This window comes from Protopterus annectens, chromosome 2.part1 (genome assembly GCF_019279795.1).
Source record: "Protopterus annectens isolate FY-2018-M chromosome 2.part1, PAN1.0, whole genome shotgun sequence".
Taxonomy (NCBI): domain Eukaryota; kingdom Metazoa; phylum Chordata; order Ceratodontiformes; family Protopteridae; genus Protopterus; species Protopterus annectens.
In genome coordinates this window covers 1,199,496,537-1,199,523,478 of record NC_056729.1, presented here as the reverse complement: position 1 = coordinate 1,199,523,478, position 26,942 = coordinate 1,199,496,537, and the positions used below count along the sequence as shown (strand labels likewise).

Below are 26,942 nucleotides of genomic sequence, written 5' to 3'. Positions count from 1 at the left end.
AAGACAAGTGCAATCAAAAATACACCAGTCACCCTGAGAAGAGCTCAAGTTTCCAAGGAAATGGAAATCAGAAATTTAAATATCAGTATTCCAGACTCTAAACACCACAACAATGTAAGTGCTTTAATTTTGAACAGCAATTCAAAACAACTACCCCAACACAATTTCACCGAAGCTTCTTCAGGTTTTTAAAAACACATTACCAGAACAACATTATATACACATAGTAAATCACATGCTTCTCAGAGTCAAATTTCATTGGTTAGAATTAATTAAAGCAGTATACAAAACATATAATCTTGAAATTATTGAATCACAATAAATAAGATTTAAAAACTTACACAAAAATTGCTTATAAAAATGTATATATAAAAAACATTAAGTATGAATTAATTCATCATTTACTCATGAAATCACATTACAGCTGCTGCCTGCTTATTTGCACTAGTTTTAAACTAATTGGATCATTCAATTCTGGGTGCATATTGTCTCTTAAAGTCATAATCCATATGTATTCCACGCATTCTGTTCTATTTTGTATATTACCATCACTTTCACTTATCAAGATCAATTCAAGTGCCATAAACTTAAAATTGTGTTTAAGATCCGTGTCTAATATGTGCCTACACAATGTGTTAGTACTCATTTTGTGTTTCTTGTTGGAAATATGTTCACAAATGCATTCTTTAAACTTTCTACATGTCTTCCCGACATAAAACATTGTACATGCTTGACAAAGAGCTATGTATACTATATGTGTGGAATCACAGTCTAAGTAGCTATTACATTTATGTATCCTACCAGAAACTGGTGCAAAATGTTCTAATTGATAATAGGTATAGTCAGAGAAAAGGAACACTGGCGTGGGAAGTGTAAATTTTGTAAATGCATACTGTATACTAATCACTTTGAACATCCAGTTTCTGATAGGATATACAACCAGGATATGTAAATGTAATAGCTATATAGACTATGATTCCACAAATATAGTATACATAGCTCTCTAGACGTATACTAACCTGGTTTTTCACCATGCATGTAAATAAGTATATTCATCCTGGAGTAAATTGAACATAACATTAGAGCAGTCAGTAGCATCATAGACCACTATATCCTCATCCTTGTCTAGTTTCATAATGTGTATAGACTTCTTTTAGAATAGTTTGTCAAGTAGTAAGGTGGCTCTAGTGTTTACTAGTGCCAGCATAATTTATTTAGAAGAGTAGAGTAATAATTATTGGGTTTTAAAATGAATGATTTTGTTTTCTGCCATTTGCAATAGTTGTGTGTTGCCTGCAGAAAGTAAGGAGACAGTTGGAAAACCATATTCCAATTTTGAAACTAACTCATATTTGGGTAGGGCTTCTCGTTCACACATAAACGTACTCATTTGCATATATGTTAAATTGGAAGGTATTAGTACTTTTAAAATAAATGATCAAAAATACTTCAGTAAGCACAGAGGATTAAAGCTAAGAACTGTTAACAAACTGCTTTCTGCATTCCAGGGTTTGAATCCCTCAGCCACCATTTGCCTACTGTGTAACTCTGAGCAACTTACTTATCCAAACAATTTTCTCAGGCTAAGCCTGTAGAAGATCCATGTAGATAAGTGCTCTACCATATTTAACAAATAAATAAACAATTCATTATATCAAATATAATACATACTGAAAAACTAAGAAGCTGAATTGTCTTACTAAAAGTAGACACTGTAACAGTTACTATTACTCTTGCTAAAATTAATATGTCTGATGCATGGGAGCTGTTCTTTAGTGGAAATTATGTCTCAGGGCTAGTTACATTGACTAATGTTGATTTGACACCTTGACCCCCATGTAAAAATGGCAAAAAAGTGAGTTGATGAAGATGATGACAGTCACAGTGTTGAGAGTGCTTTGATATACAAAACTCTAAGCACAATATGTGTGTGTGCCAAACAGCAGTACATAGAGATAGGAAATTATACTGTGGCTAAATGAATGATTTAAAATTATTTTCATTTGTGCCAGTCATGAATATTTGCTTTAAGAATTTGATTTCTGCAAGGTTACCATTGCCTGATGCTGTTAAAGATGGACAGTGTTAAATCATTTTCTAATGCTCAGTTTCCTAGATAAAATTAATCCTGTTCCTTTATACCTACATGCTGAGTTTTTAAGCTGTAGGACTGTATGAGAAGGTGGCATTACAGACAGCACAAAAGACATGTACTGAATGTGCTGCTGAGAAAGGATGTATGGTTGCATACTGATGTTCTAAAATTATAGAAACAGCCTTTACGTGAAAGTTTACCCTCTTTCATATTATACACGAGGATATTTCTTTCCTTCTGTTGTTGGAATGTTTGCTTCCAGTTTAAGATAAGAAGTGATTTGTGACGATATGCTTCTTTTGTAGACTCTGACGTGCAAAATATGAAAATTAATATGCATCTTTAGTCTGTTAACCTTTTAAGATGTAGGGTTGACATTAGGATATACTTCAGCAACAAACAAAACAGTAATCCAGTTGCGATGAGACACAAACCTCACCGTTTGCTGACCAGAACTGTTCAAGTAAAAACAACCACTTCAATACGTTGGCATACACTTCACAAGACTGTATAAAGCCACCAAAGGAGACGAAAAAGTAAATGCAAAAATCCTTTAATCCACAGCTCGAAAGACCAAACACAACGTTAAACACAAGCGCTTTCGCCCGTTTGTAACGGGCTTTTTCAAGTGTACATGCTTAATACAAGACTCTGCTTTTAAATAAAACATCCCTACCATGTGATTGAACTAATTAAGTAATTTAAATTAATTAATTAAATAACAATCCTTGTAAAAATATCTAATTAAAAAACTTTGCAAGCCATCAAATGCAGCTGCTAAGCTTGTAGTAGCTGCTTCATAATTGATATAAGACATCATTTTAAAATTATTATTCAACACAATAAATGCAAGTAATTCTTTTCCATAACCCATGTGTTGTAGTCATTAATTTGAAATACCTTGTGCTCAACTTATTGACTACTTAATAATAGTAATAAAAACTGTAACTATGTGGTTGAATTAAAGTGAAAATGTGATGGCCATTTTTTCATACACACTTGCTGTATTTTCACAGCTATTTTCACATAGCAAAATATTTTATATTAATTTTTTTGTTTTGTAATCTAATACTCTATAAAAGTAAGATAACTTATTAAATGTGTAAAAATGCTTAGACATACATAATAAAAATATGTGAATCTATTTGAATTAGATTCATACATAAATTAAATACAGTACTATTAAATTCAAATCTATCCCTTAACATCATTAAAATACCACATAAAAATACCACATAAAAATATTTGATAATGTGGTTGATTTAGGTTAAAATTCAATTTTAGCCTATTTCTTTTAGCTTTAAGAATATCACTAACACTGATCCCATCATTTAATCCTGGACTTTTTGTCACGTTGAGTTTCAGCTGCCAGATTAATTCTTTTATTCCGAGGGCCGTCTCCCAGTCTCCACCCCTCAGATCTTGTAGTACCCTATCAACCACAAAAAATTTTATGGACATGTTCCTACAATTCAGGGAGTGTTTATAGAAGGCATTTGTTTCTTTCTTTGTCTTGATATCATTTATATGTTCATATATTCTGCGTTTTAATTGCCTTTCTGTTTTGCCCACATAGAATGATGGGCAATTCTGGCAAAATCCTATATATACAACACCCGATGAATTGCAGTTAAAATTATATTTAGCATGCAGGGTGGTGTTACAAGAAGGGATATGAACTTGATCCTTATTAATGATAAATGTACATTGGTGGCATCTGCCACATGCAAAAGTCCCTTTTCTTTTGACTACAAAACCCTCTTGTTTTTCTATTTTATTCATGCTTTGCTCAAATATGCCCTTTAAATTGATGTTTCTTTTTCTAATAAAAGATATTTTATCTGGAAAAATTTTTGTGAATTCATCCTGCACAGAAACCAAAGGCCATAAATTCTTAAAATTATTCTCAATAAATACAGCGTCTTGAGAATATGTATACACAAAATTGCTGTGTCTATTGTCATTTAGAGCTTCTTGTCTCTTAAATGTTGCTAACCCTGTTCCCAATATAGGTGGGAAATCCTGTTCTCTTTTGTGAACAATTTCATTCAAAATTGTTTGAAACAATGTAGGTGGGTATCCCCTGCTTAAAAAGGCATTTCTTAAAAATTCAACTTCATCTAAAAATAATTCGTTTGTACTACACATTCTGGACGCTCTCACCAGCTGTCCCTTAATAATACCCTTCTTAATGTGCCAAGGGTGACCACTGTCAAAATGTAAATATGAATTACAATGTGTGTCCTTCCTAAATATTTGTGAGGTAAAACCGTTTTGGTTTGATCTTTTGGTTAACTTTATGTCCAAATAATTTAAACTCTTGTTGCTTAGGTTGTATGTGAATTTAAGGAAATTAGTCGTATTTGCTAAGTAGTCCATAAAGTTTAAAAATTGTTGTTCAGTGCCCGACCACAAAATACAAATGTCATCCAAAAACCTCTTGTAGAAAATTATGTATTCTTTCCAATCTGTAGAATGAATAAACTCCATTTCCCACTTATGTAGAACTATGTTTGCATAAGCAGTAGCGCAGGGGGCCCCCATAGCCACCCCACTCTTCTGTCTAAAAAACTCTTCGTTGAAATATATAAAATTGTTATAAAGCACAATTCTCATAAATTCCAGTAAAGTGTTAATTAAATCACCGTTTAATCCCGATTCCTTACAAATTGATTCTCCAAACCAATCAAGCCCTTGTTCATGTGGTATACTGGGGAATAATTCTACAATGTCTATTGTAATCATGCATAAATTTGAATTATCAATTTCCTGATTTACACTAGCTAAGAATTCCCAAGAATCCTTGCAAACGTAATTCAATTGTGCTACATAGTTTTTTAGATGGAAGTCAACAAATTTACTAAGTGGTTCGGTCACACTACCTGCTCCCGCTACAATAGGGCGAAATTTCAGAGGAGTAAGGCCCTTGTGTACTTTGGGAATGCCGAATAAAATAGCTGTTCTTGGTTTAGGTACAAGTAAATAATTATGTATTTTCTCATCTATAAATCCCTGCAACAGCAAGTCATATATATAAAACTTTACTTTACTCACAGCTATATTCAACTCATTTAATGAAATGGGCTCATAAATACTGGTATTCTGCAGTAAATTGTAAATGTAATTTTCATATTCTAGTTGCTGCATCAACACTATACCCCCTCCTTTGTCGGGTTTCATTACCCTTATTTTGTTCTTCTTTAACTTGTCAACTATATCATACAATTTCTTAGGAAAATTGGAGGAATGCGCAGTTTCTTTTTTTTGTTAAGTTGTCTCTCAAAATTTTCTCAATTAATTCCTCAAACATTTTTAGTTTAGGATGAGTCGGAGGGTTAAAGGTGCTGCTTCTAGAAAGTGACACATCCTGTAAACCTTGATCCTTAAAAATTATAGCTAAGTTCAAATTCCTTACAAAAAGTTTTAGCTCAATTAGAAGTTTAGGAAGGTAAGTTGACCTATTAGGTACATATTGGAGGCCTTTAGTAAACAATTCAAAAAAGTCTTCAGTAATTTTAGTATCTGTATAGTTATAGATGCTGAAATTATCCATGGTGTTAATACTGCAGATCCCTTGTTCACTTGTAACCAAAGAAATTTGAATACCCTCCACATTTGTGAGTTTATCCACACTCAGCGTCTCTTCCCCCAGGCATTCTGCTGGTACTGATTTGATTTTACCCGTGGTCTGCCCTGGGGAAATTGAAAACCCTGTTGCACATTGTTAGCACCTTTTTGTGCTAACCTCTCACTTCTTCTAGGCATGTCTGCATAGTTATAACCATTATTTGCGTTTTGTGTGTCTGTAGTTTCTGTATTCTCATAGTTGTTTTGCTTCCTAACCCCCCCCCATCGGATATGCCCTTCCTTCTCTGTATTCGATATGGTCCCTCTCTAGCTTTTTTGCCTTTCTATCTAAGACCTTGAAGCAATGTTCATCCACTTCCCTAAATGTGTCATTATATTTTTTCTTATAACTTAAAAACCTTTCATCATTAGTAATATTGTCATGCAACATATTTAGTTCATTTAAAATTACATCTCCTTTTTTAGCATAATCTTCAGTCATCAATTTTAACATTTCCATTCCCGTTTTGTTAAATAAATCAGTTAATTTGGAATGCAAAGTTGAACCTGCATGAGCGCTGTTAGGGTATCTAAAACAGCGCAACCCTTTTGGAACACGTTCAACCTTAATGCATTCCCTTAAATAGTTAATCTCTAGTTGTGAATTTTTGTACGCGTACAACTTGTCTTTAAAGTTTTCAAATTTACTCTCCAACTGTTCAAGTTGGACGTTAAAAGTACCTGTTTTGAAGCATGGTAACTGCTCTGTCCAAACTTTAAAGTTAAAGCTGTTATCAGTCTGAGTAGTCCCATTTCTGTCAGTCCGTGCATTGTAAGTAGGGGAAACCAAAGGATGATCCACAATGACCGGTTCTCTAGATGACGTGCCCGCTTTTAAGCCTCTCCGTTGCTCATCGTTCCGCTCCTTTTCTTTACCCTGCTGCTGATTGCAGGGCAGACCTGAGTTATTGGAACCATCCGGACATTTGGAGTTAAGTAACGTGTTGTTAAGTTGCGTTAAAAGAGCCAACACTTGGTTCAGCTCTTTTCTAGTTACCGGCATGTCATCCGGTTCTTCCCCCAGCAATTTTCCTAAGAAATTGTATGATATAGTTGACAAGTTAAAGAAGAACAAAATAAGGGTAATGAAACCCGACAAAGGAGGGGGTATAGTGTTGATGCAGCAACTAGAATATGAAAATTACATTTACAATTTACTGCAGAATACCAGTATTTATGAGCCCATTTCATTAAATGAGTTGAATATAGCTGTGAGTAAAGTAAAGTTTTATATATATGACTTGCTGTTGCAGGGATTTATAGATGAGAAAATACATAATTATTTACTTGTACCTAAACCAAGAACAGCTATTTTATTCGGCATTCCCAAAGTACACAAGGGCCTTACTCCTCTGAAATTTCGCCCTATTGTAGCGGGAGCAGGTAGGGTGACCGAACCACTTAGTAAATTTGTTGACTTCCATCTAAAAAACTATGTAGCACAATTGAATTACGTTTGCAAGGATTCTTGGGAATTCTTAGCTAGTGTAAATCAGGAAATTGATAATTCAAATTTATGCATGATTACAATAGACATTGTAGAATTATTCCCCAGTATACCACATGAACAAGGGCTTGATTGGTTTGGAGAAACAATCTGTAAGGAATCGGGATTAAACGGTGATTTAATTAACACTTTACTGGAATTTATGAGAATTGTGCTTTATAACAATTTTATATATTTCAACGAAGAGTTTTTTAGACAGAAGAGTGGGGTGGCTATGGGGGCCCCCTGCGCTACTGCTTATGCAAACATAGTTCTACATAAGTGGGAAATGGAGTTTATTCATTCTACAGATTGGAAAGAATACATAATTTTCTACAAGAGGTTTTTGGATGACATTTGTATTTTGTGGTCGGGCACTGAACAACAATTTTTAAACTTTATGGACTACTTAGCAAATACGACTAATTTCCTTAAATTCACATACAACCTAAGCAACAAGAGTTTAAATTATTTGGACATAAAGTTAACCAAAAGATCAAACCAAAACGGTTTTACCTCACAAATATTTAGGAAGGACACACATTGTAATTCATATTTACATTTTGACAGTGGGCACCCTTGGCACATTAAGAAGGGTATTATTAAGGGGCAGCTGGTGAGAGCGTCCAGAATGTGTAGTACGAACGAATTATTTTTGGATGAAGTTGAATTTTTAAGAAATGCCTTTTTAAGCAGGGGATACCCACCTACATTGTTTCAAACAATTTTGAATGAAATTGTTCACAAAAGAGAACAGGATTTCCCACCTATATTGGGAACAGGGTTAACAACATTTAAGAGACAAGAAGCTTTAAATGACAATAGACACAGCAATTTTGTGTATACATATTCTCAAGACGCTGTATTTATTGAGAATACTTTTAAGAATTTATGGCCTTTGGTTTCTGTGCAGGATGAATTCACAAAAATTTTTCCAGATAAAATATCTTTTATTAGAAAAAGAAACATCAATTTAAAGGGCATATTTGAGCAAAGCATGAATAAAATAGAAAAACAAGAGGGTTTTGTAGTCAAAAGAAAAGGGACTTTTGCATGTGGCAGATGCCACCAATGTACATTTATCATTAATAAGGATCAAGTTCATATCCCTTCTTGTAACACCACCCTGCATGCTAAATATAATTTTAACTGCAATTCATCGGGTGTTGTATATATAGGATTTTGCCAGAATTGCCCATCATTCTATGTGGGCAAAACAGAAAGGCAATTAAAACGCAGGATATATGAACATATAAATGATATCAAGACAAAGAAAGAAACAAATGCCTTCTATAAACACTCCCTGAATTGTAGGAACATGTCCATAAAATTTTTTTGTGGTTGATAGGGTACTACAAGATCTGAGGAGTGGAGACTGGGAGACGGCCCTCGGAATAAAAGAATTAATCTGGCAGCTGAAACTCAACGCGACAAAAAGTCCAGGATTAAATGATGGGATCAGTGTTAGTGATATTCTTAAAGCTAAAAGAAATAGGCTAAAATAGAATTTTAACCTAAATCAACCACATTATCAAATATTTTTATGTGGTATTTTTATGTGGTATTTTAATGATGTTAAGGGATAGATTTGAATTTAATAGTACTGTATTTAATTTATGTATGAATCTAATTCAAATAGATTCACGTATTTTTATTATGTATGTCTAAGCATTTTTACACATTTAATAAGTATAGAGTATTAGATTACAAAACAAAAAAAAATTAATATAAAATATTTTGCTATGTGAAAATAGCTGTGAAAATACAGCAAGTGTGTATGAGAAAATGGCCATCTCATTTTCACTTTAATTCAACCACATAGTTACAGTTTTTATTACTATTATTAAGTAGTCAATAAGTTGAGCACAAGGTATTTCAAATTAATGACTACAACACATGGGTTATGGAAAAGAATTACTTGCATTTATTGTGTTGAATAATAATTTTAAAATGATGTCTTATATCAATTATGAAGCAGCTACTACAAGCTTAGCAGCTGCATTTGATGGCTTGCAAAGTTTTTTAATTAGATATTTTTACAAGGATTGTTATTTAATTAATTAATTTAAATTACTTAATTAGTTCAATCACATGGTAGGGCTGTTTTATTTAAAAGCAGAGTCTTGTATTAAGCATGTACACTTGAAAAAGCCCGTTACAAACGGGCAAAAGCGCTTGTGTTTAACGTTGTGTTTGGTCTTTCGAGCTGTGGATTAAAGGATTTTTGCATTTACTTTTTCGTCTCCTTTGGTGGCTTTATACAGTCCTGTGAAGTGTATGCCAACGTACTGAAGTGGTTGTTTTTACTTGAACAGTTCTGGTCAGCAAACGGTGAGGTTTGTGTCTCATCGCAACTGGATGACATTAGGATATGCTAATGTCATAAAAGTAACAAAATGCTGTTACTGCTTTTCTGCTAAGGAAAGTTAATGTACTGGTAAGTGCTATTTGACAATCAAATGGTAGTAATAAAAACTTGTTTCTTTTTCTATCATTTGCACACGTGTGTATGTATGCATTTATCTCTCTCTCACACACACACACACACACACACACACACACACACACACGTGTGTGTATGCGTATGCATGTGAGTCTCTGTGGCAAAAGAAAGAGGGGTATATACACACACACATTCTAATAGAAAGAAAAAGCACAGAGTTACAGAGATGGGTGAATATATTTTAGGGCCGTAGACTCTGCATCAAGAATTGTAGTTATTTTAATAAATGGGACGAAAGTGCTCAACTTATTCTGGCTCCAGTGTGTTTTTTGTTTTAAAAGTTGAAGTGAAGAATTTTGTGAATTGTAGTTTTTTATGTGACATTTGTACTTTCTGTTATAATAATTATTTCATTCCTTTTACAGCATGGGTAGGTTCACTTTCCATGGGAATGATATTCTTCTGCTCTCCAATAGTCAGTATATTTACAGACTTGTTTGGTTGCCGCAAAACGGCTGTTGTTGGTGCCGCAGTGGCCTTCATTGGAATCATGTGCTCCTCTTTTGTAAGGTAAGCCATTATTTTTACTGCTTGCATTTGTACTGCATGAAAGGGTGTTAGCTTGGTTCACACATGATGGAACAGAATAGCAGGCTGTCAATACAAAATATTGCTGTTAAAGTTGTAGATACTATCGTAGATTACTTAAGAACCCATCTGATCTGCTTGATTGAATCTCGGCCATGTTGCTATGTCATTGAAGTATAAGATTTATAAGACTGCATTTTAATTGCTAAGATATTTTCTTATTTTCCTAAGTTGTAGCAGATGTGCAGTCAAAGTCCCCAAAGTCACAGAGGTAGAAGTGGAGAGCTTGTTACTTGAATGTTGTTGCTGTTGTTGTTGTCTTTCGGCTTTTCCCGGTTAGGGGTTGCCACAGCGGAACTACGGTCCACTAATAATTGGCAGTAGATTTTGATGAATGCCAAGGTGCCAGCTCGACATTCAACCTTCAAAGAAGGCATGCCCATTTACGCATGTCTTTCGAACGCCCACCCAACCGCGGGGAGGACATGCAGACTCCACACAGAAGGCACTCCCTGCACTCCAGCCGAGAATTGAATGGGAGAACAGCTTGTTACTTGAATATTTATTATTATTATATGTTGTAGGATGTGTACAGTAATTAAGAAAGTGTAGGTTAGCTAAGATACAGTATCAGCATGGGAGTAGCCAGGGATATGCCATGAATACCACACTGTACAATTTTTAAAAATAAAATTTTTTACTTATTAAAAAGATGTGCTAGAATTTAAAATAGTTTAAAAAAATACCTTTATTGTGGTTTATAGTTATACATTTTAAGTGGCCCTTTTTCAGACTTTTTTGTTGAAACCTGTCATTTCAAGAGTTTTTTGGGGAGGGGGGCACATTTTGTGAGGGGACTGGGTTCTGGAAATAGGCATACAGTTCTAAAAGTTCTCACCCTGCAGAGATCAAAAACTTGGGCTGTGACTCTTGAAGAATAGGTACATCAAGCCAAAAGTCGGGACTGTTAATTAACATAACATATGCATACCTAATAGCATAACTCCTTCCACTTCAACAGGATTGTGGGACACCATCACTCAGACACTTAAGATTAAAAAAAGAGTGACATAATAATGCAAAATACAAGTATCTTTTACTGGAAGACAGATGGTGTAATAATACTGCAGGTGTATATTTATCAACATAAATGAGCATACAAATATGACAAACTATGCACTGGTGAGAATTGCAGAGTGAAGCCAATGAAAAGTAATGTCATGTTTTTCTCACGTATCACCACAAATCTACAGCAAAATGTAATTAATATTGTTATGCCCTGTCTCTGTATCCTGAGTTCAGGAAAGGCACTGAGACTAATGCTGGACAGGTAGCCAGCCCATCACAAGACACACACACACACACACACACACACACACACACACACACACACACACACACACACACACACACACACATACAAACACACATATACACACACATAAACACACACCTTACACATATTTGTTAAGTCATACAACAGCAATTTATAAAATAATAGCTCAAACAATGACCTAAAAATAAATGAAAATCAGACACTATGTGCAGAAAGGTTAGTATCCCATTGGCCAGGTGAGATGATGCAAATTCTGTAGCACAAAGTGAAATGTGTGGGTTGGGCTCATTTACTTTTCTCAGCAAATTACAGATGCCATTTGTAAATATGATAAAATCTTGTAAACAATGTGTGTGTACATTGTAGAATGCTGTGTCCCTTTGTTTATAAATATAAGCTGCGCAATACAGAAGGACTTGTGATTTGCCGATAGCCTTATTTTCTGATTTTCAGCATTGATATCAAGGGTTCCAGAACCATAGGGCAGGGGAGACCCCCCCCCCCCCACTTTAAATAGAATCATGGAATGTGCCTTGGCTGTACTGAAAAAAAAGGCACCCAAAAACAAAAGTCAACTTATGATTAGCTCCTTGGAAGTATAAAAAGAAGTAACCCAAAATGGAAGTCTGTGGTCATGTTTATTATTAATTTGAGTCCTGCCTTCAGCTCTTGACTCATTGGATGTATTAAAAAAACATGGTAACTCTTAATGGAAGTCGGTCATGATTATTAGCTTGACTCCTCAGTTTTACTATGTGGCATGAACATATGTAAGAGGAGACGAGCAGTTTATGCATCAGACATTTGCAGTGTCTTTTTTTCCCAATTTAAATTACTATGATTACCAGAAGCTGCAGCAATGCAGATCTTTGGGGACATTTTTTCTTGTAGGTTTGTGTTTTAATTTAATTTTGTAACCCAAATCAGCAGCTCCAATGTGAAAATTCAAATTGAAGGCAAAATTACTCTTGTAAAGTTATATAAAATGAACATAATCTGCTCAAATAAATCAGAGTGACTTTTCTTATCCAGTTCTGCTCATTTTATTTTATTTTCTGGCAGAAAATCAGATGGAACCATGCCTCCCAACTGTCCAGAATTTTGCATAATGTCCAGATGCTTGTCTTATATCTTTGGACTGTTTCTCATAAAATGTACTTCTGGCAAATCATTGATAATTGAAGTAATTAAATAATGCCAGACATTGAGCTTCATATCCTTCAGGGAATGTATTTCAATGCAAAATGTGTTATTGTAGTAACTTTCTAAGTTTATAAAAACACCACTCAAAATCTGTCCCATATTTTGGGCATCTGTCCTTTCATTACTTTTGGCTTTATCAAGAATTCATAGGTTCGTAGATTCACTGGATTTATGCCAAGTTCTGTAAATTAATTTATAATACCTGAGTGGGGATTGTGTCAAATGCTTTGGCCAGGTCGAGGTAGGTGGTATATACTGTTTTACCCTCACCCATGGCCTTAGTGATTTTCTCAAAGAAATCCACCAGATTCACTAGGCATGACCTGCTCTTAACAAAGCTGAACTGGGTTGGGCCCAGTGTTTGGAAGTTTCCTATGTCAGTATTTATTCATTATCATTCTTTCCATGGCCTTACATATAAGACTAGTTAAACTTATGGGTCTGCAATTTCCCAGGGCAGTAGACGGTCCCCCTTTATGCAGAGGGATGACTGTTGCTGCCCTCCACTCAATCAGGAATAAACCAGTCCAGAAGCTGTGGTTAAATAGAGATCCTAATGGGTCTGATAAGCAGTTTAAGGGGCAACTCAGTATATCATCAGGCCCCATTGAAGCCATGTTTTAGTGAGCACAGCAGCAACCTGTTCTTTGGTGATAATTGGTGGTGGAGGGTATTTCTTGGGGGGAGGACTGGGAGTGATGGGGAGATGAAATTTGAGCTATATTAGTTGGTCAGCAATGTTGGATGTTGCCCTTAAGATTGCAGACATAACTGAAAAATGCCTTATTGTTATCCTTAGCTTTGGAGGCTATTTTTATCTCAAAGTCTGCTTTCAGAGACTTGACTAGCTCTCTGATTCACCTGTTTAGAGTAATGAAGGACCTTATGTTCTGTTGCACACATTTCCTTTTACTTCTGAAGATTTTCTTTATTTTGTTGAACAACCTATTAATACCAGGGGTCCACCAAGGCTGCTTTTTTTGCGGTTTGACCTGGGTTTACTTCGATCTGGTACTGCCGTTTCTTTACAGTTGTTCATATGGTCATACAGGGTTATGTGTATACCTCTACATAGGTTTCTGTGTTTTCCGGATTTTGGATACTAGGTATGCCATCCCTTAATAGGAGGTAATTTACCTTAGAGAAGTTATTAAAAATTTTGGGGGTTGGGTGGAAGGACTAGTTTTATCTTTATTTCAAATGAGACCACTTTGTTATCTGATCTTACCAGTGAGGGCATCACACTGGGGGGTGGGATTGCAATGCTCTCACATATTTGTGAGTACCAAATCTAGGATATTTGTTCCCCTAGTGGGAATGCAGACTAGCTGCTCCCAGGCATTTGAATTTACTAAATCAAGAAATCTTTGGGCCTGCATGTTAGTGATTGTGTATGCCTTCCAGTTAATGGAGGAGTAGTTAAAATCACCCATGAGTATGTTATTGGGCTGGATGGTGAGTGATTCTATTAACTTTAGGTATATTGTATGGGTTTCCTGGTTCATAGTGGGAGACCTGTAGCTAGCAAGAATATAGTAATGGATTTTTCCCATAGTTAGTTGGACATGGAGTAGCTCAAACACATCATATTATTTCACCAGCTTGAGATGTGCATATCCTTTATGTAGACAGATATACCTATGCCTTTTGTTCTTTCATGTTCAGTGGGTGTTCAGAAAATATGAAAGACGTTATAGCCATGCACTGCCGGAATGCTTTCCATTGCTTTGAACCATATTTCAATAACTGCACAGATGTCACCATTCTTCAGGGTGAGGAGAGCTTCTAGGGAGTGCAGTTTCTTGTTGAGGCTCCTAGCACTAAGCAGTAACACCTTTAGCTAGTTCTGAGTAGCTTTTGTTACATTGGAAGGTTTAACTGTTTGTGAATGCCTAAAAAAGGCACTGTAGGGGTGAATAATGTTTTGGCCAATATCCAGAAACCTAGATGTGACAGGTGAAGACAATCCCTGACAAAGCTAAGTGGTCTCTCAACCATGTCCTCCCAGGCTGACAGGTATTAGACCCCTTTGGCATGACACTAGTAGCTTCACCAGTTGCTAAATTCAATCATTTTCTGCTGATTTTGTGTCATCATCCTTGGAGATGGTAGAATGCTGCTCAATGCTAAGCTCTTACCTGCCTGTGACACATATTCTGAAAGCTCAATCATGTCTCTCTTCATATAGTCCAAGGAGAGTAGTCTCAGGTAATTCACTCCCACATGGACTATGACTGAGTCATACTGGTGCTTAGGGGTAAGTGATCTAAGTGCTTGTGTGATCCAGCAGACTGGCCCCTGACAGGCAACTAACTGTAATCTTCTCCTTATCCAACCTGGTAAGAGGGACATCAGTGTGTGTCACAAAGGAGTCTCCTATGAGTACATGGTTGTGGAGTGTTTCACCTTATGGACCTGGTAGTTGAGACACAATGAGATGTGGCTTTATGTGTTGTGATGGGAATTGCCTTGTATGTGTGCATAAAGAGTTATTGAGGACAGTGCCTGAAAGGCCTTTGAGATTTGGGCAAGTTACATGTGAGCACCTCTGCATATGTGGGTCTATCTGTGTGGTCCTTTGTCAGTGAAGTGAGTGATGTGTGTGTGTTGCTGGCAACCTGTTTGTTGCTTTTTGTGTCTATATGTGAGAGTCCAGCCCCCAGTGTCACTGTGTAACTACATCTCTCACATACTGTTTTTTTGTCTGTTCAAGAATTAAGTGATTGTCAGTGTACATAAGGCAATTGCTATATTGCCTCATGATGCCCAAGTTCACTAATCTGGATGCAGAGATAGCAAGAAAACATCCGTACATGGTTGCAGGTTCTAATGTGTACTTGGAAGGGATAGAAATGAGGGGTGTTTATAACTGGGTGATGGAAGGTTACTTACTTGGGGTAAGCTGCAACTAACCTAGCAGCAATGCTGCCAGCACCCAAACCAGATGCTGTCTGAGCAGCGATAGTCCTAGGTGCTATAACAAGGTAAAGTAGACCTAAATAGTCCTAACTAAATATGTAAATGCTGTTCACTGTACAAACTAGTTGCCCCATGAGTAACCCGGGACTGAAGTAAAGTTCCAAGGTGGTTTTATATGGAAATTTCAACTTATGGTGATTGCGTATATAGAAGACACCAGTAACAGGCAGTGTGCAAAGAGAAGCTTCGCACAAATGCAAGACTTATATACGATCAGAAAAAAGCAAGTTTTACACTAACTGTGCCCTAAGGACAATCAGGTAATTACATATTGAGCTTTCCACCAGCAATTCCCAGCTTAGGTAAGTGAAATCAGCCCTCTCCTACCACAAGAGTGCAAACTTTGACCATCTTAATGTGAAATGACTGGTTTGGAGTCTAGGTGTTAAAGAACCGCAAACAGATGTCTAAATACTAAATAAGAAACACTAGATACAATGTATTTTAGTGCAGACTAGCAGCTCTTACTGTAGTTTGAAAATGCAACTTTAAACTTTAAAGAAGTATTAAAAAAACAATAAATTGTACAGCAAACTTTCACAGTATAATGAAAATAAGCAATACACGTGCAAAATGATACTTAATTTCATTTGTCTTGCCAAGGATGGTGTCATATGTTAGCAAAATCTCTCAAAGTCTCTGTTGTCCCCAAGACATGAGCAGCTCTGGATAAATGAGCCAAGACTTGTGCAAACATGAGGCTTATATATGATCAGAAAAAAGCAAGTTTTACACAAATTATGCCCTAAGGTCTATCAGGAAAGCACACAACAAGCTTTCCACCTGGAATTATCAGTTCAGAAGAAGTGAAATCAGCCCTGTCCTACCACAAGTGTGCAGACTTTGACCCTGTTTGTGTAAAATGACTGATTTGCAGCCCAAGTGTTAAAAGAACAGCAAACAGAAGCCTAATACTAACTAAGCGCACTAGATGCAGTAGTTTGAAAATGCAACTTTAAACTTTAAAGAAGTGTAAAAAAAAAAAATAATATAATGAAAATAATCAATGTTGTTAGATGTTTGTGTCTGTATAGGGTACTGGCATGGCAGGCAGCACAGGGCAAACGTAATGAATTTTTACCAGCATTGGAAATACAGAAAACTGAGTCCTCTGACCAATAAAACAACTACACATAGAGACTTTTTCTGTGCTTCCCAACTGAAATAGACCAGGCAAACAGCTACTGCCACTAGATGAATAATCACAGTCCTCCTAATGTAAAAGCACAGTAAAGGAGTGTCCAGAGTGAAATGCTAGCACAAACAAACAAACTTAAACTTAAGGAAAGGCAAAAGGTACTTCAAGATAACAGGAGTGTACTTTAAACAGCTTATAAAAGTGTGATTGTTAAATAAAAGTGCTTCACTTTGTAGAAATGAACCAAGAGATACTCAGTTGTGCAGAATTTATAAAGGCACTAGAGAAAAATGTAAGATGATTAAGAAATCCTCCGGCCAGTAAAACAGCTGCATGCAGGAATCTCTAGTGTATTTTCCTAACCTATATAGACCAGGCTACCACCCACTCCCACTAGATGCAAAATCTTTTGTCCTCTTGATGTAAAAACACAGAAAAGAGCTTCCTAGAGTGTAAAAATGCAATATTTTATCCAACAGCTAGCTAGTTAATGAATTCAGGGCAAGTAAATCAGTAGAACAGAAAATGAGAGGCAAAATGCACTTTTTCAGAATAAGCACATGGAAAGGCAAATAAATAATTCAAGATGTCAACAGCAGTGTAGAAAAGGAAGCCCTTATAAAGCTCAATTTACGGTAAGAGGGAACAGCTTAAAAATCACCAAGTTTAAAAAGCAGATTAACGAATTGGGGGGGGGGGGTAGGAAAAATAACCAGCACTGAGACACCAACAGTACTAGAAGTTTTTGCAGGTCTTGAGAATTACCAGAAAAAGCAAAGCCACATATATATATATATATATATATATACATATATATATATAGATATATATATAGATATATATATATATATATATATATATATATATATATACATATATATATATAGATATATATACTCTGTGTTTTTAAGTATCAATCAAGAAACAAATTAACTAATGAAAAAAGTACATGAAGTGTGCAGCCTGGGTAATTTACGTGTATGTCTGCCACATAGAACAAAAAGACCAGGTCAAACAGATTTCTCAAAACAAAAAAAAAAAGAATGGAATAAGTAAAACAGAAAGCAAGCATGTCAGTTTAAGCAACTCACAGACAAAAAAAGAGATTGCTTTCCACAGCAGCAGGGAGTCACCAACAGTGCTTGTAGTTTTTGCAGGCACTGAGTCTTATCAGAAAAGACAAGGCCACAGACATATTCTGTGTATTTAGGTATCAATCAAGAAACAAATTAACCAATGGGAAAAAAACACGTGAAACATGCAGCCTGGGTAATTTAAGCAAATATGCTCCACATAGAAGAAATACACCAGTCCAAGCAAATTTCTCAAAAACAGAAAAGAAAATGGAACAGGTAAAACAGAAAGCAGCTTTATCAGTTTAAGGAACTCACAGAGGAAAAAAAAAAGAAATTCCTTTCCTCACCAGCAGGGAGTCACCAACAGTGCTTGTAGATTTTTCAGGCCTTGAGTCTTATCAGCCAGAAAAAAAAAATTATTGTTCTAAGAGGTTTTGAAGTATTGCTGTAACTGTGAGTGGCATGATCTCAACCTTCCATTTCCAAAATGTGGAAGACTACTTCTCATAATGTGGAACAAATTGGCAAAATGGATAGCACTTAGTAACATTTTAACATATTCAACTAGGAGACTCACAGAATGGTTTCAGTGTGTTACTTTATATATCTAAGACGTTATCTTGATGAATTAATAAATGTCAGTGCTATTTACCACAGATATCATAAGAAATATGTCTATTAGTCCAGAGGTAATATGTGCTTTACCAATAACCATCTTCTGGTTCTAACAACCTTTTCAAGGGGGGTAGGTGAGTAATTCCAGGGGTGTATTTTAGGGTACCAGTCTAACTGTCTATGCTGTGTTTGAAATTAGACAAGAAATCTGATTGATTGCCATGCTAGAGGAGGCACTGGGTGATGAACCTATCTCTCCATTTAGTTTTATTTATTCCCTGATGTAGATTCAGATCCGTTGACCTAAGCTAGCTGTACTGTTTGAGGTTTCAGATAATGGAAACCCTGATGGCATGGAAAGAAAGGCTAAGTCTCCACTCAATAGTCTCTAAGATCCTGAGTGCAGGGAGAGTGACTCCAGATTTTTCTGATAGCTAAGATTTTTGATACCTGAGATTCTTTTGGTTAGGAACTTTTACAGTCTTTTGACTTTTTTTTGATATGTCTAGCAAGATACATACCAAAAGGTGCATTATATTTTGTAATGGAACTAACCAGGGCAGAGCACAAGGGAAAAATAGCATCCTTTGTTTTGGAAGAGACACCATTGATGATTGTCATGCATGAAAGGATTTCATGAACACAGTCAATAAATGGTGGTCAAAGGAGCGAGAGCCCTCTGCCCAGGTGCATAAGTCAAGTCTTTGATGACAGACTCTATGCAGAATGGAGTGTCACCGATAGTAGATGATAGGATTTTATTATTTTATTTTATTTATTTGCTTTCTGAAGGAGATGACACTGCATTTCTTCACATTTAGTTTGAGCTCTTTCTCAATGCACCATGCATTAATGCGTGATAATTCTAATTGAAGGGAATTTATATCATTTCTTGATTTGACAACTACACCCAACTTGCACTCATAAGTGAACTTACTCAGCTAGAGATCCTTGTCATCAGTGTTGAGATCAGAGAAATACATTTCAAAAAGTAGGCAACTCAATGTGGACTATTAACCATCACAACATGAGTTCTGTCTTTGAGCCAGTTTACAATCCATCTTACTACTCAGGGATCTATTTTTATTGGCTGTTAGCGTATTTATAATCCCATCATGTGGTATGGAATCAGATACGTTTGCTATATCCAGGTAGACAGTATTAGCAGTGTGACTATTATCTATGGCCTGGACGACCTTTTCAAAGAAGCTCACACGATTGAGAAGAACATATCAAATTTGAATTATTGTGGGTCAGACCTGATTAAGCCCTAATGAGTTCAGTAATGATGTGTTCCATGGCGTGGCAGACAAGACTAGTAAAGCTAGTGGATCTATAATTGCTTGGGTCAGTGGTGAAGCCACTCTTATGAAGGAGCATCCCCACCACAGTGCCGCATTGATTAGGAGCATAGCCTATGGCAAGTCTTAGGCTGAACAATGTAAGGAGGGTATAAGCAAGGGCCTGTTTGACACTCTTCATAAGACAACCCAGAATATTGTTGAAAGCCCCTGAATGTATTTTTGATCTTGGAGAACTCTTTAAGAAATGGTTCTTAGAGATTGTGTGTGTGTGTGTGTGGGGGGGGGGGACTCCAATATGTTTGGGATGGGGATTATGGTTTCAGGGGAGAAATTTGCAGTAAACCTATTATTCAATGTGTTAATGATGTTAGAAGTTTAATAGGAGGTGACATCATAAGTAAGTTCTTAGCAGTGATGTTAAATTACTCCCTAGTTTTCTAACATAAGTGAAGAAGGACATATAATTATCATTAGCATCAGGTCTTAATAGCTGCCTTCAGTTTCTTGATGAGGTATTTTATATTTTCATTGTGATGAGAGGTTCTAGCATTACAAGGTTATCTTCCTTTTGTTGTAAAGTTTATTTATCTCTACTGATCACCAAGGATTTATTATTGAATTTGCCACTGCATTTGGCCGTAGTGGGGACAGCCCTGTTAATGCATTCATCTAAATGATTATTGTATTTTTGTGATTCCTTCAAGGTCAAAGGCAATATACCCACTCAGAGATGGTCACATTACACTGGTACAGTAGGTATCTTATTACAATCCATAAATTGTTTTTCCTGTGAACTGCCCTTGGGGACATGTATACTATCATACACAGTTACAAAGTCCAGTATTTCAGATGTTGTTTTTTTTGTCACAGTTTTACACAATGCTTGGTTTCCACCTGGGGCTATTTGACCTCTGCACAAAAAAGAGAGTAAAACTAATGTGTAGAATACATGTGTACCATATAGTCATTGTGCCAGATGTAAAAATCCTATATAGTTCACCAACTGTACCATAGGTTCATAGGTAGGTACTAGGCTATTTGCCCGAAGGCATTTATAAGCCTAGCCAGAATGTGTTGGCTTCCGCCGCCCCCTTAGATTAGTTCCCTGTGCCTCTGTCCAGCAGAGCCAGTGAAGTGATCCCCGGGGTAAACTTTCTGTTTCCCATCCACTTGTCAAGGTTTCTTTTGAAGAGTGCTAGCGAGGAGCTCTGCCTAATGTAGATTGGAATCTTGTTCCAAAGCATGGGAAGTCTTTGAGACAGGAATCTATACCTCCAGCACATCCTATTTATTGTTGTGGTGAGGTTTAGATCCCTGGAGCATGTGGCTCGAGGGGATAATGTTTTCTTTAGGTGGAGCATGTCCATCAGTTCTGGGTTGGACATGGCCTTGTATGTCAGGCAGAGATCACCTCTGAGTAGGCAGTATGCAGTACAGCTGGAGTTTCTTCAGTCAAGCTACATTGGGCATCTGTTTGAGGCCAGTGATCCTTTTGGTGAGGTACTTTTGTGGTCTTTCTAGTTGTTGCAGGTGTCTTGTAAGGTACATCCCAAATGGGGTGTTGTACTCTATGATGGGTCTGATCAGTGATGAGTAGAGGGGCACAAAGACCTCTTTTGATCTGGATGCGAACCCTTTTGTGGTTAGGTGGGCCACTTAGAAGGATTTTCTAACCACTTTGGCAATGTGATTATCAAAGTGAGATTACTGTCTACTTGGGTCCCCAGATCCCTTATTACATCTTCTGTGTTTAGGGGACTACCACCTATGTGATAGTTTGTGGATACTTTGTTTTTTCCAAAGGGGATGACTATGCACTTTTTGGCATTTAGCTTCAGGCCATGATTTTGTCACCAGGTATCTGTCTCAGTGAGACCCTTTTGGAGGATGCCTGTGTCAGGCGGAGAGTCAATTATAGCCCCTAGTTTGCAGTCGTTTGCGAACCTGGTCAGCCATAGTCCTCCTGTGCTTATCTGTACCTCTGAGTCAGGCTTATAGGGCAATAGTTCCCGGGTTCTGTTGTGGCTCCACCTTTGTGGAGCAGAATAACCATTGCTGTGCACCACTCTATGGGTACGTAGCCTGTGGAGAGGCTGAGTTTGAACAGTGTGTTTAGGTGAGGGGTTAGTTCGTCTTTGAGCTCATGTAGAACACAGCCTGGGACACCGAACAGTCCGATTGATGCTGTGTTTTTGGCTTTGGAGGGGGCTGTTTTAACCTAAGTGTCTGTGATTTCAGGGACTCTACATTCTTCTGGTATGGTTATGGGCCCTTTTGGGGGTGAGAGGGGGGTAAAGTTTGCACTGAACCTGTCTGCCAGGATGTTGGCGATATCGGTCGGTTCAGTGTATTTTGTGCCATTCTGCACTAACTCCGAGCAGATCTGAGTATTGCCACTTAGATTCTTGATATAGCTAAAGAATGTCTTGTGGTTATCTTTGGAGTCCTTGGCAATTTTTCTTTCAAAGTTCGCCTTGGATGATTTTATGAGGGATCGTAGTTTCTTGCTGATACTGATCAGGGATGTCTTCCCTTCCTGGGATTGTACTCTTTTCTGTACTAGTTTCCTCCTTCTATTGTATAGCTTGTTTATGGCAGGAGTCCACCACACTGGTTTCCTTTTCTTGGAGGAGTGAGTCTTGGTTTTGCTTGGGATGGCACGATCCATGCATTCATGTAGGTGCCCGTAGAATGCATTAGTAAATGATTTTGCAGCTTGGACAGCGTTATCCTTCAGCATGGGGGCTTTGAAACTTTCGACCTCGGTCTTAAGTAACGCAAAGTTTGCTTTTGAAAAGTTTTTCATGGTGGTTTCTTTGTTCGGGGGAGGGGGCGGAATGTGGATATGCAAAGTGATTTGTTTATGGTCAGATCTAACCAGCGAGGGGTTGACCTCCATTGTGGAACACCATTCGCCCATGTTGGTGATGACCAGGTCCAATATGTTGTCACCTCTGGTGGGAGTGTTGACCAGATGAACCAGGGCGTTTGAGTTTATAAATTCTAGGAAATGTTGGGCAAGGGAGTTAGTACTTGAGTATTTCTCCCAGTTAATGTTTGGGTAATTGAAATCACCCAATATTAGGATGTTTGGTAGGACCTTTATGTTTTCCAGTGTTTCCAGAAATGCGGAATGGGGGTCTTGGGACATGGTGGGTGATCTGTAATAAGCTACAATTTGAATTGCAATTCTGCCCATTGTTAGTTGCACGTGGATGATCTCTGAAGCATCGTGCTGTGCCACTAACTTGGAAGTGTGGGTATCCTTAATAAATATGGATACTCCCCCACCTTTTGTCTTTCGGTCTGGGTTTTGTGGCTGATATGTATGGTATGAGTTGTAGCCTGGTAGTGCTGGGGTGCTCTCTGGAGGCTTAAACCAGGTTTCTGTTACTGCACATATATCGATTTTCTCCATACTGAGGAGTGCCTCGAGTGCGTGCATTTTGAGGTTTAGACTTCTGGCACTGAGTAGCATTACACTCAGTTTTTTGTTACTTGTGCTATTTATGGTAGTGGGTTTATCATTTGAGCCTTGCCTAAAAAAGGCATTATGGGGGTGACAAGAGCCTTGGCCAGTATTCGAAAGCCTAAGGGTGACAGGTGCAAGCCGTCTCTAGCAAAGCAGCATGGCTTCTCGAGCATGTCATCCCAGGCTGACAGACACTGGATCCCCTTTGAATGACACCAGAAGCTTAGCCAATTGTTGAAATTGATAATTTTTTCTCTATACCGTGGTATCATTCTTGAGCATGTCATCCCAGGCTGACAGACACTGGATCCCCTTTGAATGACACCAGAAGATTAGCCAATTGTTGAAATTGATAATTTTTTCTCTATACCGTGGTATCATTCTTGGTGAGGACAGGATACTACTCAAGGTCATACCGGCCTGGGCTACGTGATCAGAGAGCCCCTCCATGTCTCTTTGCATGTAGTCCAGGGAGGTACGGCTCAGGTCATTCACACCAACATGGACAATGACAGAGTCATATTTGTACTTGCTCTGGAGTGACCTGAGTGCTGAAGTTATGTGGCGGATCCTGGCACCCGACAGGCAGCTAACAGTAACCTCCTCCTTGTTCAGCCTAGTGAGTGGGACGTCAGTGTGCCTGACTATAGAGTCACCTATTACTAGTGTGTTGGGTATGTTATTTTGCCTTAAGGGCTGTGATTGCATGGCACACTGGTTTTGTGAAGTATGTGTTTCATGGTTTGTGTTGGGGGGTGGAGGTTGCTTGGATGTCTGCTTTGGAGGTCTCTGTTGCTTCTGCAGATTTTTATTTAGAGCCTCCGAGTATGTTTTCATGTATTTATGTGTGTTTTTTGCCAGTGCTGGTTTCATAGGTATATGTGAGACTGTTGGTGTGATGCAAGTAATTCCCTTCTCCTCTTGACTGCCTGGTCCACTCTTGGGTTGAGAGAGCTTAGCCTCCAGTTTAGCTGTATAATTGCATCTCTCGCATGTATTAGTGTTTGGTGGAAGGAGGAGAGGGTTGTCTTTGTACATGAGGCAATTGTAACATTGCCTCAAAATGCCCAGATTCACCAGTTGAACTGGAGAGTACACCTGAAACGGCCCTTTGGACATGCCTGGATAGGTACAATGAACTGTTTTACTGATTGGCTGGTAAGGTCGAATAGAGATCCTTGTCCTTCTCTACAGTATGGGGGGGGGTCTAGTGCTTAGATTTATTAGTGCTTGCTATGAGTTTTGAGCAAGTTCCGGTATGAGAAGTGAATGGTTTGAGTGCTTAAGCTGAAAGTTTGTCTGGTTCCAAGGGAAAAATTGAAGAGTAGACTTTGTGGTTAATACATACAATAATATATTAATTACCATTAATAAGCACCTCACGTTTCTCTAAAATGTACTGGCACAAATTGCACGCACCATATTTATAATTAACCCAAGTCCTTCCACTAATGGTAGCATATATCTTGTCATCTGATTCTAACATGTTCTTGATGCAGTTGGCTTTTTTTCTAGTGACAAATACTGGTTTGGCTCCCAAGATGTCAGATATCCCTTCAAATGCTTGAAAAACAAGCCAATTTTGGTTAATAATATTCCAAATGTAACCGTATTCATCAGTGAAAGTCAAACCAAATGTAAAAAAAGCAGCTATCACCACTTGGAAAACAAATATTTAATCTAACAGCTCAATAAAAACAGTAAAACAAAACAAGAAATGCAAAGTTTGATGAGCGGTTTTGGGCTGTGCCCTTCATCGGATAAATTGCTCACATTCAAACACTCATTTAAAGGGAGTAACAACCAATCTGTGCTCAATACTGAACCCGCCTTTTTTAAGGCAGGTTTTAATGGAATGACATCATTAAGCCCTGGGTGTTTGTGTGCTCTAAGTTCTGTTATCCATTTGGCTTCTTCATATTCAGTGTCATTCACTATATCACCACCCATGATGTTACTCACCATATGCCAAACATCATAAACTTAAAATAATGTCCTTGATGACCAGATATGTGTCTATACAGGGCATTGTGTTCATTTTTCAACCTGATAGCTAACAAATGACTCAATATCCTCTGCTTAAGCATGAAATTTGTTTTCCCTATATAGTAACAATTGCATGTCTGACAAGTAGCAAGATAGACCACATTCATGGTCCTGCAGTTAGCTCTGGGGTTGAAAGAATACACCCTGCCTATGATAGGATGAACAACATTAATGGCCCCATTGATGTAATGGCATGCTTTACATGACCCACATGGTCTAGTGCCTCTCCTCACTTCAGTCCGCTGATTGTCACGTCTGCCCTCATTACCCAGTAAGTCTTTCAAGTTTTTATTCCTCCTGAAGCCAAAACTAGGTTCTTCCCCCACAACTTTCCTGATCCTCTCATCAGAAAGTAAGATTGTACAATTTTGTCTGACTATATTACATACCCCATGTATGCTGTTGCTATATGTGGACATAAGTCTCATTTTACCGCTCTGTCTCTATCCACTGTTGACTGCAGGAACCCTCCCTGCATCATGTTTCAACCATGGACACATTCTATCCTTCCCGAAATCTCTATTGGTCTGTATAATATGCTGGACCTTCTGCCTATTGTAACCCCTTTCTATGAAATTACCTTCCAAGCGTCTCACTTGCTCTTCAAAATTACTTTCCTCTGTGCATAGTCTAGATACTGTCCCTAGCTGTCCAGTAATGATGTTATCAAAAGTAAACCTAGGATGCATGCTGTCCTGTGTCAATATACTGTTCTTCCAGCATTCTTTTGTATAGGGTTGTCTTAAACCTCCCCTCATCTTGGATCACCCTGACATACAAGAAGTCGATCTCTGTGCTGGAAAAACTCACCGAAAATCTAAGAAAGGTTTTAGTTGATTCTAAGTACTTAACAAAATCAAACAACTCTGTTTCTTCCCCTTTCCACAGCAAAAAATATCATCCATGAAACTCCTGCAATAAAACAGTTCTGAACTGGTTCTGGTCATTTTCTGTTTGGATTCCAGCAGTTGGTTCAGTGTTTTTTTGTCGTTTTGTGTTGCTTGGGTTCTCAGTTTCTCATGACTTCTGCGGACAATTCAAATGTGAATGGGGCTAGACCAGTTTCCAACTTGGAAGATCTCCAGAGAAGTGTTGGGCAGCTTACTTTGTCGATACAAGAACTTATTGAATGGTCTAGTGGACCAGTAGCTGCCTCATCTACCGCTACAGAATACCATTGTACACCTGCCTGTTTAAAGAATCTGTCTTCTCATTCATTGGTGAATTCCGACAATGAACGGACAGTCAAAACTTAAATAATTGGTTGCTCTCTACTATTCAGTTGCAGCACATAAGTAGTGAAACAGGCTCATACAATGAAACTTGAACTAATTTTGAAAAAGTGTTGCTTAATAGGTTCATAGGTTCATACTAGGCTATCTGCCCTAGGGCATTTATAAGCCTAGCCAGAGTGTGTTTGGCTTCCGCCACCTATTTTAAATTAATTTTGCTATGCCCTTTTTCGAGGTTAGTATAATGTGCCTCTGTCTAACAGTGACACAGAAGTGATACCCGGGGTAAACCTACTATCGCA

General features: G+C 37.6%; 1 protein-coding gene across 1 annotated transcript in view; it reads left to right on the top strand.

Moving 5' to 3' along the window:
• SLC16A10 (solute carrier family 16 member 10) overlaps positions 1-26,942 on the top strand; it is a 758,083-nt gene that overhangs the window by 414,266 nt on the left and 316,875 nt on the right. Inside the window, exon 3 of the mRNA XM_044062731.1 lies at positions 10,077-10,221. Coding sequence (XP_043918666.1) covers positions 10,077-10,221 — 145 coding nt within the window. The remainder of the gene's footprint in view (positions 1-10,076; positions 10,222-26,942) is intronic.